Genomic DNA, 18,310 nt, shown 5'->3' with positions numbered 1-18,310 from the left:
GTGAGAACTTAGAGGAACGTGTCTTTACTCTGCTTGGGATCGGAGATGGCCTGCAGACACAGGAGAATAGGGTAAGAGAAGGACTCAGAGCATAATACTTTAACTCTTGCAGGAGGAGTCAAAATTCATCTCAAATTAGATTGGAAGCAAAGAGCATTAGAGGGAGAGGGAACAGCATTTGCAGAAGATTAGAGTCTTGGTTAGCAGGTGAATTCATTCATTATATATCAACAATATAAATAACTGCAAGATAAAAAATTCCTGGAGGTAAAATATATATTGGGGAGAGGGAGAGGGAGGGAAGAAAGTTTATAATAGCAAGATTGGCAGTGGAATTCTAGTTAGACAATGAAATGAAATAAATATATGCACCCAAAGGAACCAAGTTCTAAAATAATAAGTGAAAGATGTGGAGTAGTGTGCATAGTATACAACCATATGGATATAAAAAAGGAGGGATGTGTGTATGCAGCTCTGTGCTTAGAATATCAGAACCAGTATTTGCCTCAGGAGAGGTGGGATTGAGAAGATACTGTAAGAAGATACTGTAATTCCTATGGTACTTACGCTATGAGGTCAGTTGTTCCTAGGGTTTTCAGTGACCAGGGCTAGGAAATGTTTATGTCTTAGAAAGCAAAAACCAAATCCTGAGTTCATGCTGATATTTCAAATTCAAAATGGCTGTAGTCTCTACATACCATTTTCCACTAAAAGGAGAAAAATGATATTTTTACTTTATTTGACTGTATATTTCTATCTCTCTTTCTCTTAACCCAAAAATCTTAATTCCAGATGACATTAACATAATTATGTCTGTTTTATCCTAATGCACACATACAGATTGCCAACATTAAAATTACTAAAAACAATAGACCCAGTTTATGATTTCTTTGTAAGTTGCCCTCCTTAGGGTGTATAGTCAGAATACCATGTTTCAAAGTAACTTAAAATAGTTTCCCATTTGGTTATATCACCAAGTTGATAATCAGTTGGGCTTATTGCTTTCAGTTATTTTTATTTTTGTTTATTGCATGTAAAACATTTATATAGTTCTGGAGTTAAAACTGTTAAATCAAGGTATATTTGGAGAGGTCTGGTTACTCCATGCCACTCCTCCCCCTTCTCTCCTTACCTAAAAATGTACATAAACATTTTTATTAGCTTTAGTTTGCTTTTCCATTGCTTCTTTTTGTTTTTTTAATTTTTTTTAATGTTTATTTTTGAGAGAGAGAGAAAGAGGGAGACAGAGCACGAGCAGGGGAGGAGCAGAGAGAGAGGGAGACACAGAATCTGAAAGGTTCCAGGCTCTGAGCTGTCAGCACAGAGCCCGATGTGGGGCTCGAACTCATAAACTGTGAGATCATGACCTGAGCTGAAGCCCGACGCTCAGCTGACTGCGCCACCCAGGCGCCCCTGCTTCTTTTTGAAAATTTAAGCAGATATGTATAGTATATGTGTTCATATCTCTCCTCCCAACCCCCACTTCTTAGGCACTTTTCTTCATTTTACAGTATTATCTTGGAGCTTGCTCCATAGCAGGGTATATACCTTTCTGGTGTTGCATAGTATGTGCTCTGTTGAATAGACATACCAAAGCTAATTCAACTAGTCTCCTGTTGATGGACATCAGGATTCCATTCTTTTGCTATTACAAATAGTGCTACAATAAAGATTTATGCAAATGTCATTTCTTGTTTTTGCTCATGTGTCTTTAGGATAGAATCCTAGAATTAAATTGCTGAGTCAGGGAGTAGATACATGTAATATTGCCATTTATTGGCAAATTCCTCTCCATACGGTCTGTACCATTTTGTGTTCCTGGATATCTAAGAGAGTGCCTGTTTCCCCATAGCTTCATCAAAAGATGTTATCAAGCTCTGGGTTGTTGACAGGGAAGAAGTAGTATCTTGGGAGCGCCTGGGTGGCTCAGTTGGTTAAGTGTCCGACTCATGGTTTTGGATCAGGTCGTGATCTCATAGTTTGTGAGTTCAAACCCTGTATCGGGCTCTGTGCTGAGAGCACAGGCCTGCTTGGGATTATCTCTGCTGCTCCCCCACTTGGGCTCACTCTCTCTCTCAAAATAATTTTATTTTTTAATGTTTATTTATTTTAAAAGTAGTATCTTGGTGTCATTGTAAATATCATTTCTCTCATTATGAGTGAGGTTGAGCCATGTTTAAGGGGTATTGTATTTCATCTTCTGTGAACCATGGGGGTGTATGTTTTGAGGCAATTCCCTGGATGATTCTGATGTGTACTTCACTTCACAACCACCTAGGTAGGTAATTCCTAATATTTCTTCTTTTGCTCTACATAAGAGGCTTACAGCCACATTTTTCATTTTCAGTGTTATTTGTGCAGGACCTGTGGCTAACATATCTGAGGTGTAACTTTGTTTTTGGTCCTGACCTTTGTGTGAGTTCTTAGTTGAAATAACAAAAACTTGATCTGATTGATTTGAGCCAAAAACTAACTTACTGAACAGCTATCAAGTAGCTCATAGAATCACCATAAAGTCTAGAGAACCAATTGGAAAATAGTTGTGGACCAGAGAAGTGCAAGTAGCCAAGATAATGCCACCATGGTATTTATCATTTTGAGTATCAATTACTCTTTTGAAATACAGTGATGGTCTTGGGAAACTGAACTTGGACCTATGCTAAATGGCACCAGATTTTAGTCCTTGCTTTTCTCTTTTCCCCTTTCCTCCCCTCCCCTTTTACCTTTCTTTCATTTTGTTGATCTAATTTTTTAAAAATACGAAGCACCGTATAATCCACAATCTTAACTGATTTAACAATACCTTTTGGAATAAATATTTACTATTTTACTAGTAAAGACTGAGAATCAGATCAAGTGTCTTCTGTTAGGAAAATCCCAAGGTTTTAGAAGTCTAAGTTGTCTGTCGCTCCTTTTATTAGAGAACAGTGACCTCTGTTGATATTTCTTCTTTTTGTTTTTGTTTTGTATTGATATTTGTTTTATTTTTATTATTTTTTTTTTTAATTTTTTTTTTTTCAACGTTTTTTATTTATTTTTTTTTTTGGGACAGAGAGAGACAGAGCATGAACGGGGGAGGGGCAGAGAGAGAGGGAGACACAGAATCGGAAACAGGCTCCAGGCTCCGAGCCATCAGCCCAGAGCCTGACACGGGGCTCGAACTCACGGACCGTGAGATCGTGACCTGGCTGAAGTCGGACGCTTAACCGACTGCGCCACCCAGGCGCCCCTTGTTTTATTTTTAAAATAATCAGTACCATGTTTAAGACCCTTCTGCTATTACAGTTTGGCAGGTATGATTTATAAACTGACATATTCTATTAACTGATTTATTTTTATTCCTATTTCTGTTCTTAACACATCTGATTGGCAGTAGCAAATAAGAATATGAACATTGATCATGGAAAGAAGGAAAACTGTAAAAAAAATTAAAAGAAAGTTACCCACCGTAATATCGTGATCTACTAGAGTAAAGCATGCACATAAGCATAGTAGCAAACATACGCATACCATCTAAAAATAGTTGAGATTTCAGGCTTTCTTTAGGAAAGGATAAGAAACAGAGTGCAAGGCATATAAAAATGTAAGACTTGAGATTGAAAAGCTACTGCACTGTTATGTTCACATTTGTAAATTTTTAGCTATTGTGTCTTCTATTACTTTCACCTTTTAAATTGTGATCATATGTATCATAATTTTGTAGGAGTGTTTTAACTTTAACTTTATTTAGCTTTATTCTTTTCAAATGCTTCAACATTTATGGAATAATCTATCTTTTCCCATGGATTTGAAATGCTACCATGATCATATACAAACATCTTATTCTTTTTTTCATCTCTGCCCTTACATTGTAGATTATTTTAATTTTAATTTTTTTTTAATTTTTTTTTAACGTTTATTTATTTTTGAGACAGAGAGAGACAGAGCATGAACGGGGGAGAGTCAGAGAGAGAGAGGGAGACACAGAATCTGAAACAGGCTCCAGGCTCTGAGCTGTCAGCACAGAGCCTGACGCGGGGCTTGAACTCACGAACCGCGGGATCATGACCTGAGCGAAGTCGGACGCTTAACCGACTGAGCCACCCAGGCGCCCCTTTAATTTTCATTTTGTAGTACTTTACATAATATATTGGGAGAAGTCTCATTACTTGGTATTTTAAAATATATCTGCACCATTCTTTTTTTTTTTTTTTTAAACCTTTCATTTGAATTTTTGAGTCGTGCCTTCCCTTTTCCTCTGCTGCCATGCCGTCCCAAAACTCCCTCAAAACCAATGTTAATGTTTTCATTTAGATCGTTTAAAAATAACGTATTAAGGGTCCCTGGGTGGCTCAGTCAGTTAAGCATCCATCTTCGGCTCAGGTCACAATCTCACAACTCATGAGTTTGAGCCCTGCATCAGGCTCTGTGCTGACAGCTCAGAACCTGGAGCTTGTTTCAGATTCTGTGTCTCCCTTCCCTCTCTCCCCCTCCCCTGCTCCCAGTCTGTCTCTCTCTCAAAAATAAATAAACATTAAAAAAAAATAATAATGCATTAAATTAGATATAATTGAAATCTTTCATTGTTAAAACTGCCAAATCCAGGAATATATCATGTCATTCCCATCAAGTCTTTTATGTCTATCTGTGAGGTTTCATAGTTATCTTCATGCAGATCCTCTACATTTATTTATTACTAGATTTGGGGGGGGGTGGGTAGGCATTATTATTTTTTTCCTGTTTTTAATTTAATTTATTTCTTGGGGTATTTTTAATTTATTTTTTTTAATTTACATCCAAATTAGTTAGCATATAGTGCAACAATGATTTCAGGAGTAGATTCCTTAATGCCCCTTACCCATTTAGCCCATCCCCCCTCCCACCCCCTCCAGTAACCCTCTGTTTGTTCTCCATATTTAAGAGCCTTTTATGTTTTGTCGTCCTCCCTGTTTTTATATTATTTTTGCTTCCCTTTCCTTAGGTTCATCTGTTTTGTATCTTAAAGTACTCATATGAGTGAAGTCATATGATATTTGTCTTTCTCTAATTCGCTTAGCTTAATACCTTCTAGTTCCATCCATGTAGGTGCAAATGGCAAGATTTCATTCATTTTTATTGCTGACTAATACTCCACCATATGTATACGTGTGTGTGTGTGTGTGTGTGTGTGTGTGTGTGTGTGTACACACACACACACACACACCACATCTTCTTTATCCATTCATCCATCAATGGACATTTGGGCTCTTTCCATACTTTGGCTGTTGTTTCATGTGTCAGTTATCCATCTGGATGTTGTCTATGAAGAAGTGTCTATTCATGTCTTTTGCGCATCTCTTCACTGGATTATTTATTTTGGGAGTGTTGAGTTTGGTAAGTTCTTCATATATTTTGGTTACTAACTTTATCTGATATGTCGTTTGCAAATATCTTCTCCCATTCTGTTGGTTGCCTTTTAGTTCTGCTGATTGTTTCCTTTGCTGTGCAGAAGCTTTTTATTTTGATGAGGTCCCAGTAGTTCATTTTTGCTTTTGTTTCCCTTGCCTCTGGAGACATGTTGAGTAAGAAGCTGCTGCGGCCAAGATCAAAGAGGTTTTTGCCTGCTTTCTCCTCGAGGATTTTGATGGCTTCCTGTCTTACGTTTAGGTCTTTCATCCATTTTGAGTTTAGTTTTTTGTGTATAGTGTAAGAAAGTGGTCCAGGTTCATTTCTCTGCATGTCGCTGTCCATTTTTCCCAGCACCACTTGCTGAAGAGACTGTCTTTATTCCATTGGATATTCTTTCCCGCTTTGTCAAAGATTAGCTGGCCATAGGTCTGTGGGTCCATTTCTGGGTTCTCTATTCTGTTCCATTGATCTGAGTGTCTGTTCTTGTGCCAGTACCATACTATCTTGATGATTACAGCTTTGTAATACATCTTGAAGTCCCGGATTGTGATGCCTCCTGCTTTGGTTTTCTTTTTAAATATTGCTTTGGCTATCCGGGGTCTTTCTGGTTCCATACAAATTTTAGGATTGTTTGTTCTAGCTCCTTAAAGAATGCTGGTGTTATTTTGATAGGTATTACATTGAATTTGTAGATTGCTTTGGGTAGTATTGACATTTTAACAATACTTGTTCTTCCTATCCATGAGCATGGAATGTTTTTCCATTTTTTTGTGTCTTCTTCAATTTCTTTCATAAGCTTTCTGTAGTTTTCAGTGTATAGATTTTTCGCCTCTTTGGTTAGATTTATCCTAGGTATTTTATGGTTTTTGGTGCAAGGAATTGATCCCTTGATTTCTCTTTCTGTTGCTTCATTATTGGTGTATAGGAATGCAACTGATTTCTGTGCATTGATTTTATATTCTGTGACTTTGCTGAATTTATGGATCAGTTCTGGCAGTTTTTTGGTGGAATCTTGGGTTTTCCGTATAGAGTATCGTGTCATATGCAGAGAGTGAAAGTTTAACCTCCTCCTGGCCGATTTGGATGCCTTTTATTTCTTTGTGTTGTCTGACTGCTGAGGCTAAGACTTCTAATACTGTGTTGAATAACAGTGGCGAGAGTGGACCTCCCTGTCTTGTTCCTGACCTTGTTCTTGAAAAGCTCTCATTTTTTCCCCGTTGAGGATGATATTAGCACTGGGTCTTGAGGTGTCATTATTATGAGTGGGTCTCTTAAATGTTGTCTCTTTAGATACACGCATACGGACTCTTTCTGATAGATTTTTCAGTATTTATGTAATCTTAGAAGAGAGGACGTTTTGTGAATAACACCAAAGGAAACTTATTAAATGGAAAAATATGTAATTCACTAATTAGAATCTTACTTGAATTAACAAGGTTATTTTTTAGTTACTTAAAATCATAGCATTTTAGTTATTTATATTAAATTTTTGCCCAAATTGTATCTTTTAAAAATCACTTTTTTTTACCTTGCTAGCACCTAGTATTATTGAAGACTTTGCCAATAAAAGGTGTAAAATGGATAGATTTTGAATGTATCTGTAATTAACTCAGAAGAGTTAATTCTATACAGTAAATATGAATAATAATAATGATAGAGTAATAGTTACCATAAGTGGTTGCCAGGCATGCATTTATAATAATTGTACTTGCAGGCTTTTCTTCACCAATCCTAAGAATCAGATACTATTGTTCCCCTATTTTTCAAATGAGAAAATTGAGGGTCAGAAAGGTTAATTGATTTACTTAAGGTCAGGTATCTAGTAAGTGGCAGAGTTAAAATATGAACCCAGATGTGTCCACATATGACTTATTTTTTTTAAAAGCAGTTTTAGGTTCACAGCAAAATTGAGAGGAAGGTACAGAGATTTCCCATATACCTCTGATCCTACACATGCACAGCCTCCTCCATTAATAATCATTCACCAGAGTGGGGCATTCATTACAATTGATGAACCTACTTTCACACATCATAGTCACTCAAAGTGCATAGTTTACTTTAAGACTCATTCTTGGTGTTATACCTTCTGCAGGTTTGGACAATTGTATAATGACCTGTATCCATCTTTATAGTAACATAGAGTGTTTTCACTGTCCTAAAATTCTTCTGTGCTCCATCTATTCATTCCTCACCCATTCCCCAAGCCCTGGCAACCACTGATCTTTTTACTGTCTTTCCTGGAATGTTGTATAGTTAGAATTATGCAGTATATAGCCTTTTCAGATTGACATTTTTCATTTGGTAAAACTAAATAAAACTTAAATATGCATTTAAGTTTTCTCTAGGTTTTTCTGTGGCTTGATAGCTTATTTCTTTTTAGTGCTGCATAATATTCCATTTTCTGGGTATACTACAGTTTGTTCATTCACCTACTGAAGGACATCTTGGTTGCTTCTAAGTTTTGGCAGTTATGAATAAAACTGCTGTAAATATCCATGTGTGGTTTTTTGTGTAGATACAACTTTTCACCTCCTTTGGATAAATACCAAGGAGTACAATTCCTGGCTCATATGGTAAGCCTGTGTCTAGTTTATAAGAAACCAACAAACTGTTTTTCAAAGTGGCTGTACCATTTTGCATTCCCACCAGCAATGAGTAAGAGTTCCTGTTCCTCCACATCCTCCGCAACATTTAGTGTTGCTGGTGTTCCAGAGTTTGGCTGTTCTAATATGTATGTGTAGTGGTATCTCATGGTTGCTTAAATTTGTTTTTTTCAGATAACATTTTAAACAGCTTTTCATATGCTTACTTGCTGTCCACATACTTATTTGGTAAAGTGCTGTTAAGGTCTTTGGCCCATTTTTTAAAAATAAGGTTGTTTTCTTATTGTTGAGTTTTAAGAGTCCTGTATATATTTTGGACAATAGTTCTTTATCAGATGTGTCTTTTGCATATATTTTCTCTTATTCTGTGGTATGTCTTCTTATTCTCTTGACATTGTCTTTTGCAGAGCAGAAGTTTTTAATATTAATGAAGTACAACTTATCAGTTGTTTCTTTCATGGATCATGCCTTTGGTGTTGTATTTAAGAAAGCATCACTATACCCAAGGTCATGTAGATTTTCTTATCTTCTAAAGAGTTTTATGGTTTTATGTTTTATTTAGGTCTGTGATACATTTTGAGTTAATTTTTATGAAGGATGTTAGGTTTGTGCTTGCATTAATATTTTTGCATGTGGATGTCCAATTGTGCCAACACCATTTGTTGAAAAGACACCTTTTGCTTTTAACACCATGCAGTATTGCCTTCCCCTTCTAGTGTATTGATAAGCCCTGCTTATTTTGAGGAAATCACTCTTCAATTTGGAGTGAAGAATCTTGGGTGGGGGACTTTTTGAGAGAGAGATGTCTGTGCCTTCTATGTCACTACAGTGGTGTTGAACTTAGAGCAATTTGCAACAGAAGGATGGGAATGAGTTTTGCCAAGACCCTGATAATAGCACTTCAGGCATTCCATTGAACACTCAGATTGTTTTATGTTACCAGTACTTAATTATAGTATTTCTTTGAGTCTCTCTTGCTGTACTTCAGATATTAATTAGATATACTATATTTCAAATACTTGTGGCAGTATTTATCACTTTGTATTTCAGTGATTTATTTGTGTGACTGTTTGTTACTATTTTCTCACAGTAGAATGGAAGGCATTAGCTTATGTTCCTATCCTTAACATGTGATACAGATACGGCATGGAGGAAGTGTTCCACTTTCTCATCTCAGACCCATGTATTCATAGGTAATAGATGATAGAGGTGATCTTGATAAGTTGTTATTACTGCTGGCAGTCGTAGTTTGCGCTGAAAATACATACTCCTTATTTGAATTAGTAGTTGTAAAAATTATTTAAAATTAATTGCTTAGCTTAAATTAAATAGGTCTTCCTCCAAATCAGGTCAATTTGATATAAAATTCACTTTCTGTGAAGGGTTATGGTTAATTTTTCAAATGACATTTTGATATTAATGTTTTTATTTGAAAAAGCAAATACTTCCCTTTTTTTGGAAACCAAAAAACCGGATAAAGCATTTTTTTAAATATTGCCCAAGTTCATATAATTTTCAGTAGGCAAGTATGAAACACTACCTGTAGTGCACAGGTTAATAGGTATGTTGAATCTGAAGATACTTACCTTTCTCTTGATGCTTGATGCAGTTCATTATTAAATTCAAATGGTTGGCAAGGATGTGGAGAAATTGGAACCCTTATATCCTGCTGGTGGGGATGTAAAATGGTACAACTACTTTGGAAAACAGTCTGGCATTATTCAACAGAGTTATCATATGACCCAGTAGTTCCACTCCTAGGTGTATGCCAAGAGAAATGAAAACATATGTCCACACAAAAACTTGTGCATGAATGTTTATAGTAGTATTATGCACAATAGACAACAACCCAACAACAACAACCCAGTAGAAACAACCCAGATCTCTATCAACTGATGAATGGGCAGATAAAAAGGATACCTGTACAGTGGAATATTATTTGTCAATAAAAGGAATGAAGTACTGATACATGCTACAACATGGATGAACCTTGAAAGCATGCTAAGTGTGAAAGAAGACAGTCACAAAAAACCATATGTTATATGAATCCATTTCTGTGAAATGTCCAGAATAGGCAAATCTATAGAAATGGAGAGTAATTGGTAGTTGCCTAGGGCCAAGGGGGAGGGACTGGGAGGAAATAGGGTGACTATGTGGGGTTTCTTTTTGGGGTGATGAATATGTTTTTAATTTGCTTATGGTGATGGTTGCACAACTGTGAATATATTAAAACCATTGAATTATAGGGGCGCCTGGGTGGCTCAGTCAGTTAAGCATCTGACTGGCTCAGGTCATGATCTTGCGGTTTGTGAGTTTGAGCCCCGCGTCGGGCTCTGTGCTGACAGTTCGGAGGCTGAAGGTGCTTCAGATTCTGTCTCCCTCTCTCTCTGCCCCTTCCCCCGCTTGTGCTGTCTCTCTCTGTCTCTCAAAAATGAATAAATGTAAAAAAATAAAAAAATAAAAAAACCATTGAATTATACAGATTAAATGGGTGAATTATATGGTATGTGAATTTTATTTCTGTAAAACTGTCAAGAATTCAAATGATTCTTGGGCATTATCAATAATAGCCCTTTTGTATTGTTTCTTCATTCTCCAAGGAAAAGAGTTTAAGTTGCTTAAGAAGCACAGTTCCGTTTTTATTGATTTATTACTACAAAATACTATTTGTTTACATGTATTCACTACTGATTATCATGTTTCTGTTAGTTTCTAGTGCCAAACTAAAAAGAAAAAAGAACTGGTTTGGAACAGCAATATATACAGAAGTAGTTGTAGATGGAGAAATTAAGAAAACAGCAAAATCCAGTAGTTCTTCTAATCCAAAATGGGATGAACAACTAACCGTGTAAGTACCTTGCATAGAGAATGCAAAATTTCCAAAAGGGAAAGTATGCTTGAAAATCTTTTGTGATTTTGTTGTTGTAGTTGTAGGATGACTTCAAAGTAGGAGTGCAATTTTCTAGTGTGAATATACAATTTTAAGTATGATGAGACTTTTGGTTAATTTTATTTTCTTTAGAGAGGAAGTATAATAATTCTTGCTTTTTGCTTTATTAACTGAATTATTCCATATACCCATATTTTCTGTTACTGTCTTGTAAAAATAGTATAAAAAATCAGTTATCCTTAATTTTGTCATTTGAAACATAATGTTGGCATAGTAGAAGTGTTAAAAAATAATGCCATCAGTTGTCTTAAATCTTTAGGAATTTGTTCAAATAGAAATAGTGTTATTGTGAAATCTCAACAGGACTCTTGATCTATTGCTGCTATTTTGGTTTGCTAATTATAAAAATTCTTAGTTACTGAAGTCCTAATATACGTGAAAGCAAATCATTATTTTTATTCATAATTCAGATAGTTTACTGTTTCATACAGTATTTTTTCTCAAACTGAATTCATGGCTTTTTAAAAATTATTGAAGTAAATGTATACTCCTGTATTTTTGTTATAATTTTACCCATACAGAAATGTGACCCCACAGACTACATTGGAATTTCGAGTTTGGAGTCATTATACTTTAAAGGCAGATGCTTTATTAGGAAGAGCAACCATAGATCTGAAACAAGCTCTGTTAATACACAATAGAAAATGTAAGTTTTTGTTCTGATCTTTGTTTCTTTAAAAACTTATTTTAGACTCTTTACAAAGTATCCCGAAGTCCAACAGCAAAAAATAGTTTTGTATTTACAAAAGAGAACTTTTAGTTATTGCCTGTGATTGCTTTTAAGTTTGTGGTATTACATGAAATAGGAAGTACTGTGACCTTTCTCCATCTAGCAGATTTACATTATCCGTGAGTACCCTGTTATCAGTGATCATCAGTGATTTATTATTTTCTTATTACATACTTTAAAACTTGACAAAATGATCATAATTTGAGCCTGTTGCTAACTTTGTTAGTAATTTGTACAGGATAAATTCTTACTCACATTTTCTTATTATATAACTAGTTCATTATAGAAAATACAGAGAATATACAAAATCATAGAGGAATATAAAATATCTGTAATTCTATCCGAGGATAACCACTCCTAATAACTTGGTCTCTTGTCTTTTTACTGTTCATAGATACATATTTCTTTTTTTGCATCTACTGGTTTATCCCCTGCTTTTTTCATTTAACAATGTAATATGAACATAATGTTTACATGATACTAAATATTTCTAGCCTGGGTAAGGTGGTTTAAGCTTCAGTTATTTGTAAATCTCCTTCATTGCATGCAAAAATTTTGGGGTATCCTTATGTTCATAATTCTGGGATAAGAGTTCATTTCTTTTAGCAAAATCTCAAAATATTGGGTGGTCCAAAGAGTCTGGTTTATGATTTAACTTATCCCTTATTATTTAACATTTAGGCAGTTCCTAATAGTTCACTCAAACCAGTGCCCCTGTTCAGATATGTAAATCTTCCTGTGCACTCCTTTATTTCTTTAGAAATTTTCTCATTTCCAAAAGATGTGCTGAGTTACAGGCTAAAATGCTAATGTTTTAAATAATGAGTTGATTTTTTAAAGTTTTTTTCTGTTTTTAACAAAAATCCACATACAACCTAAAAATCCGTGTTTGATGTAGTTTTTGGACATAGGAGTTATGAGTCAAGAAAATGTATAAGCCTTACCAATTTTTATGTGTACAGATGTTTTAAAAAAATACTCTTTTGAAGCAATGAAAGTTTAATTCCCTGCTATGCCATGGCTTTTGGTCATGCAATTCTCTCTTGGTTATAGAAATAAGTAGTAGGTCTTTTAAGCATATAATACCCTGCCTGGTCTGATGGTGGCTGGATTTGTGCTTTTTTTCTTGGCTATATGGCATTATTGGTGTAAATATATAATACCTCAGTTAACTTCTGTTATTTCAGAATTATGTTTGGTTTTGCCAATTTATATTAGCTCTTTCTGCATTTGATTAAGTTTTGCATGAGACTTTTATTTTTATTTTGAGTATACTTGATGTACAATGCTACATTAGTTTCAGATATACAACATAGTGATTTAACAACTCTATATTTAGGCTGTGCTCACCACAAGTGTAGCCACGGTTACCATACAAAGCCATTATAACACCACTGACTATATTCCCCATGCTGTACCTTGTATGCTTGTGACTTATTCCATAACTTGGAGCCTATGTCTCCCACTTCTTCACCCATTTTTGTCCATCCCGAATCCTTCCCCTCTGGCCACCATCAGTTTGTTCTCTGTATTTGTGTGTCTATTTTCTCCACATGTAAGTGAAATCATATGTTATTTGTCTTTCTCTGACTTGTTTCACTTAGCCTCTAGGTCTGTCCATGTTGTCGCAGATGGCAGGATCTCGTTCTTTTTTAGGGTTGAGTAATATCCCTCTGTGTGTGTGTGTGTGTGTGTGTGTGTGTGTGTGTGTGTGTATGCACACGCACACACACACGCGTGTGTATAGATATATACACATATATATGTATATACGTACATATATACACACGTATATACATACATACACACACACACTCCACATCGTTTGATTTTTTTTAACTTTTTTTTTTTTTAAGTTTTATTTATTTTGGGAGGAAGGACTGAGATAGAGGGAGAGACAGAATTCCAAGCAGTCCCCACACTGTTAGCCTGACCCAGGGTTGAACTCACAAACTGAGATCATGACCTGAGTCCGAATCAAGAGTTGGACACTTAGCTGACTGAGCCACACAGGTGCCCCCACATCTTTTTTATCCATTCATCTATTGATAGACATGGGTTCTTCCATATCTTGGCAGTTGCAAATAATGCTGCAGTAAACATAGGGATGCATGTATCTCTTCGAGTCAGTGTTTTCGTTTTCTTTGGGTAAATACCCAGTAGTAGAATTACTGGATCATATGGTATTTCTATTTTTAATGTTTTGACAAACCTCCATACTGTTTTCCACAGTGGCTGCATCAATTTATATTCCCACAACAGTGCACATTCCCACAACAATACATTCTCCACATTCTCCCCAATACTTGTTATTTCTTGTTATTTCCACATTCTGACAGGTGTGAGGTGATACCTCATTGTGGTTTTGCTTTGTATTTCCCTGATGATTAGTGATGTTGAGCATCTTTACATGTCTGTTGGCTATCTGTACGTTTTCTTTAGAAAGATGTCTGTTTAGATCCTCTGCCCATTTTAAATGTTTATTTATTTTGAGAGAAATAGAACAGGCCAGGGAGGGGCAGAGAGAAAGAAAATCCGAAGCAGACTTTGCTGTCAGCTCAAAGCCCCGACATGGGCCTCACAAACTGAGATCATGACCTGAGCTGAAACCAAGAGTTGGACACTTAAGTAAGCCACCCATTCTCCCCTCTACCCATTTAAAATCAGATTATTTGGGGTTTTTTGGTGTTGAGTTTAGAAGTTTTTTGTTTTTGTTTTTATTTGTTTTTTTTTTTTTTTATCAGTCCCTTATTGGATAGATCATTTGCAAATATCTCCTCCCATTTACTAGTTCCCTTTTTGTTTTGTTGATGGTTCCTTTGTTGTGCAAAAGGTTTTTCGTTTGGTGTGGTCCCAATAGTTTACTTTTGCTTTTGCTTCCCTTGCCTGAGGAGACCTTTCTAGAAAAATGTTGCTAAGGCCAGTGTCAAACAGATTACTCCCTTTATTTTCTTCTGGGAATTTATGATTTCAGATGTCACATTTGGGTCTTTAATTCATTTTGAGTTTATGTGTGTGGTTTAAGAAAGGGGTTCAGTTTCATTTTTTTGCATGTAGTTAGCCAGTTCTTCCAGTACCATTTATTGAACAGACTGTCTTTCCCCCTGTGAATTCTTGCCTCCTTGGTCATAGAAAAACCATATAAGTGTGGGTTTATTTCTCGGCTCTGTATTCTGTTCCATTAATCTATGTGTCTATTTTTGTGCCAGAACCATACTGTTTGATTATTATTGCCTTGTAGTATATCTTGGAAGTCTGTGATTATGATACCTCCAGGCTTTGTTCTTTTTCAAGATTGCTTTGGCTCTGTTTGGGCTCTTTTGTAGTTCCATACAAATTTTAGGACAATTTGTTTTAGGTCTGTGGAAAATACTATTGATATTTTGATAGGGATTGCATTAAATCTGCAGATTGCTTTGGGTAGTATGGACATTTTAACAGTATTCTTCCAACCGATGAATATGGTAATGTCTTTCCATTTCTGTCATCTTCAATTTGCTCATTAGTATTTTATAATTTTCACAATATCAGTCTTTTACCTCCTTGGTTAAGTTTATTCCTAGATATTTTATTCTTTTGGTATAATTATAAATGGAATTGTTTTCTTTTTTTCTTAATTTTGTAAAAAAAATTTATTTACTTAAAAATTTTTTTAATGTTTATTTATTTTGAGAGAGAGAGCGCACGAGCCGGGAGAGACAGAAAGAGAGAGAGAGAGAGAGAGAGACAGACAGACAGAAACCGAAGTAGGCCCCAGGCTCCATGCTGTCAGCACAGAGCCCAACATGGGGCTTGAACCCATTGGCTATGAGATTATGACCTGAGCCAAAGTCAGATGCTTAACCTACTGAGCCACGCTGTTGCCCCAGAATTGTTTTGTTAATGTCTCTTTCCCCTACTTCACTATTAGTGTATAGAAATGTAACAGATTTCTGTATGTTAATTTTGTATCCTGAAAGTTTACTGCATTCATCTATTAGTTCTGATAGATTTTTGGTGGAGTCCTTAGGGTTTTCTGTGTGTGGTATCATGTCACCTCCAAATAGTGACAGTTTGACTTTTTTCTTGCCATTTTGGATATCTTCTCTTCTTTTTCTTGTTTGATTGCTTTACCAAGGATTTTAAATACTATGTTGAATAAAAGTGGCAAGAGTGAACATCCTTGTCTTGTTCCTGATCTTAGAGGAAAAGCTCTCAGTTTTTACAGTGAGTATGATATTATTAGGTGTGGGGTTTTCGTATATGGCCTTTATTAAACCCACTTTGTTTAATTTTTATTATGAATGTATATTGAACGTTGTCATAAGCCTTTTCTGCATCTATTGAGATGATCATGTGGTTTTTATCTTTGATTTTGTTAATGTGGTGTATCACATTGATTTGTGAATATTGAACCATCCCTACATCCCCAGGATAAATCCCACTTGATTGTGGTCAATGATCCTTTTAATGTATTGTTGAATACAGTTTGCTAAAATTTTGTTGAGGTGTTTTGCATTTGTGTTCATCAGGAATATTGGCCTGTAGTTTTCTTTTTTTGTAGTGTCTTTGGTTTTGGTATCAGAGTAATTTTGGCCTTGTTGAATGTATTTGTAAGTTTTCCCTCCTCTTCTATTTTTTGGAATAGTCTGAGGAGAACAGGTATTAACTCTTCTTTAAGTGTTTGGTAGAGTTCTGTGAATCCATCTGGTTCTTTGTTTTTTGGGAATTTTTTCCCCAATTTCGTTACTAGTAATTGGTCTGTTCTGATTTTCTGTTTTTTTCCTTATTCACTTTGGAATATCATATATTTCTAGAATTTATCCATTTCTTCTAGGTTATCCAATTTGTTGGCATATAATTTTTATTTTTTATTTTTTAACGTTTATTTAATATTGAGAGACACAGAGAGACAGAGCATGAGCATGGGAGGGGCAGGGAGAGAGGAGACACAGAATCGGAAGCAGGCTCCAGGCTCTGAGCTGTCAGCACAGAGCCCGATGTAGGGCTCAAAGTTGTGAACCGTGAGATCATGACCTGAGCTGAAATTGGACACTTAACCAACTAAGCCACCCAGGCACCCCTGATATGTTAATTTTTATGTGTTGTGGCATGGATCCCCTCGGGTCATCTTGTTTAGAACCCTCTGTGCTTCCTGAAACCATGATGTCTATTTCCTTCTCCAGGTTGGGGAAGTTTTCAGCTGTTATTTCTCAAATAACAGGGACAGAAAACTGTCCCTTTCTCTCTTTTCCTTCTGGAACCTATATAATGTAAATGATTGCTTGATTTTGTCCAAGAGATCCCATAGCTTATCCTCAATTTTAAAAATTTCAGTTTTCTTTTTGTTGTTCAGCCTGGGTGCTGTTACCCTTCCTTCCAGATCACTGAGTTTTTCTTCATTGTCTAATCTGTTTATTCCCTCTAGTGTATTTTTCATTTTTGTTTTTGTATTCTTCAACCCAGATTAGTTCTGTTTTATATTTTCTTTTTTGTTGTTGTTGTTTTTAATTTTTTTAGATATTTATTTTTGAGAGAGAGAGAGACAGAGTGGGAGCTGGGGAGGAATAGAGAGAGAGGGAGACACAAATCTGAAGCAGTCTCCAGACGGCTATGAGCCATCAGCATAGAGCCTGACGTGGGGCTCAAACTCACGAACTGCGAGTTCACAACCTGAGCTGAAGTCGGACTCTTAACGGACTAAGCCGCCCAGGTGCCCCAGTTCAGTTTTATATTTTCTGTCTTTGTTGAAATTGTCACTAAGTTCATCCACTTTGCTCTCCAGTCCAGTGAGCATCTTTATGACCCTTACTTTCAGTTCTTTATCAGGTGGATTGGTTGTCTCTATTTCATTTAGTTCTTTTTCTGAGGTTTTGTCTTGTTCTTGTTTGGAGCATATTCTTCTGTCTCCTCATTGTGCTTGACTTTCTTTTTTTCTATGAATTAGGCAAAACAGCTCCTCTCCTAAACTTGAAGGAATGATTTTGTGTATGGTCATGCATGGCACCTCTTTTTTAGTGCACATGATCATTTCTCTTAACTCACAACCCAGAGATAATAATGACTAAAAATTGGTGAATTTTGTTTGTGTGTGTATAAGAATTGGGATTGTATTCAGTTTTGCATTCTGCGTAGCTCTCTTAATGTTATGTGTTTTTCCCTGTATCATTCAGTGGTATTCTTTGTAAGCTAATGTAGTAATTCTGTATTTTATCACATACTATACTTTATTTAACCACACTTCTATCCTTGCTGTCTAGATACTTTCCAATTTTATTATATTAGACTGTATTGAACCTTCATATAAAGACTATAATTTTCCTCCCCACAAAGATTATCATATTTATCTGCCAAAATGACTTTGTAGGAAGGCTGTAATGTTCAACATTCTTTGAAAGGAAACTTTTATAAATGGTATAAATTTGAAGTTATCTCTTGTAATTTAATTGAGCAGAGTATGCTCAGAGGAAAAATAAAATTTTGTAAACATTCATACATTTCTGAAGTTGATGGATTCAGAAATGCTAGTAGCAGCATCCTATAGACCCTAGGCAATCTATTTTTTTTTTTTCTAATAACTTAAAGGTGTATTAGTTTACCAGGGCTGCCATACCCAAATAATAAAGACTGGATGTCTTAAAGACCAGAAATGTGTTTTCTCTCACAATTCTGGCAGCTAGA

The 18,310-nt window shown here is 35.7% G+C and overlaps 1 protein-coding gene across 4 annotated transcripts in view; it reads left to right on the top strand.

Annotated features, from left to right (window-relative positions):
• WWP1 (WW domain containing E3 ubiquitin protein ligase 1) overlaps positions 1-18,310 on the top strand; it is a 134,029-nt gene that overhangs the window by 34,157 nt on the left and 81,562 nt on the right. For all 4 annotated transcript variants that reach the window (XM_049633183.1, XM_049633182.1, XM_049633184.1 and 1 more), the window contains 2 exons: positions 10,680-10,818; positions 11,442-11,566. In XM_049633183.1, coding sequence (XP_049489140.1) covers positions 10,680-10,818; positions 11,442-11,566 — 264 coding nt within the window. The remainder of the gene's footprint in view (positions 1-10,679; positions 10,819-11,441; positions 11,567-18,310) is intronic.

This window comes from Panthera uncia, chromosome F2, assembly GCF_023721935.1.
Source record: "Panthera uncia isolate 11264 chromosome F2, Puncia_PCG_1.0, whole genome shotgun sequence".
NCBI classification, from domain to species: domain Eukaryota; kingdom Metazoa; phylum Chordata; class Mammalia; order Carnivora; family Felidae; genus Panthera; species Panthera uncia.
The sequence above is the reverse complement of the archived record's forward strand: the minus strand, read 5'-3'. Positions and strand labels throughout refer to the sequence as shown.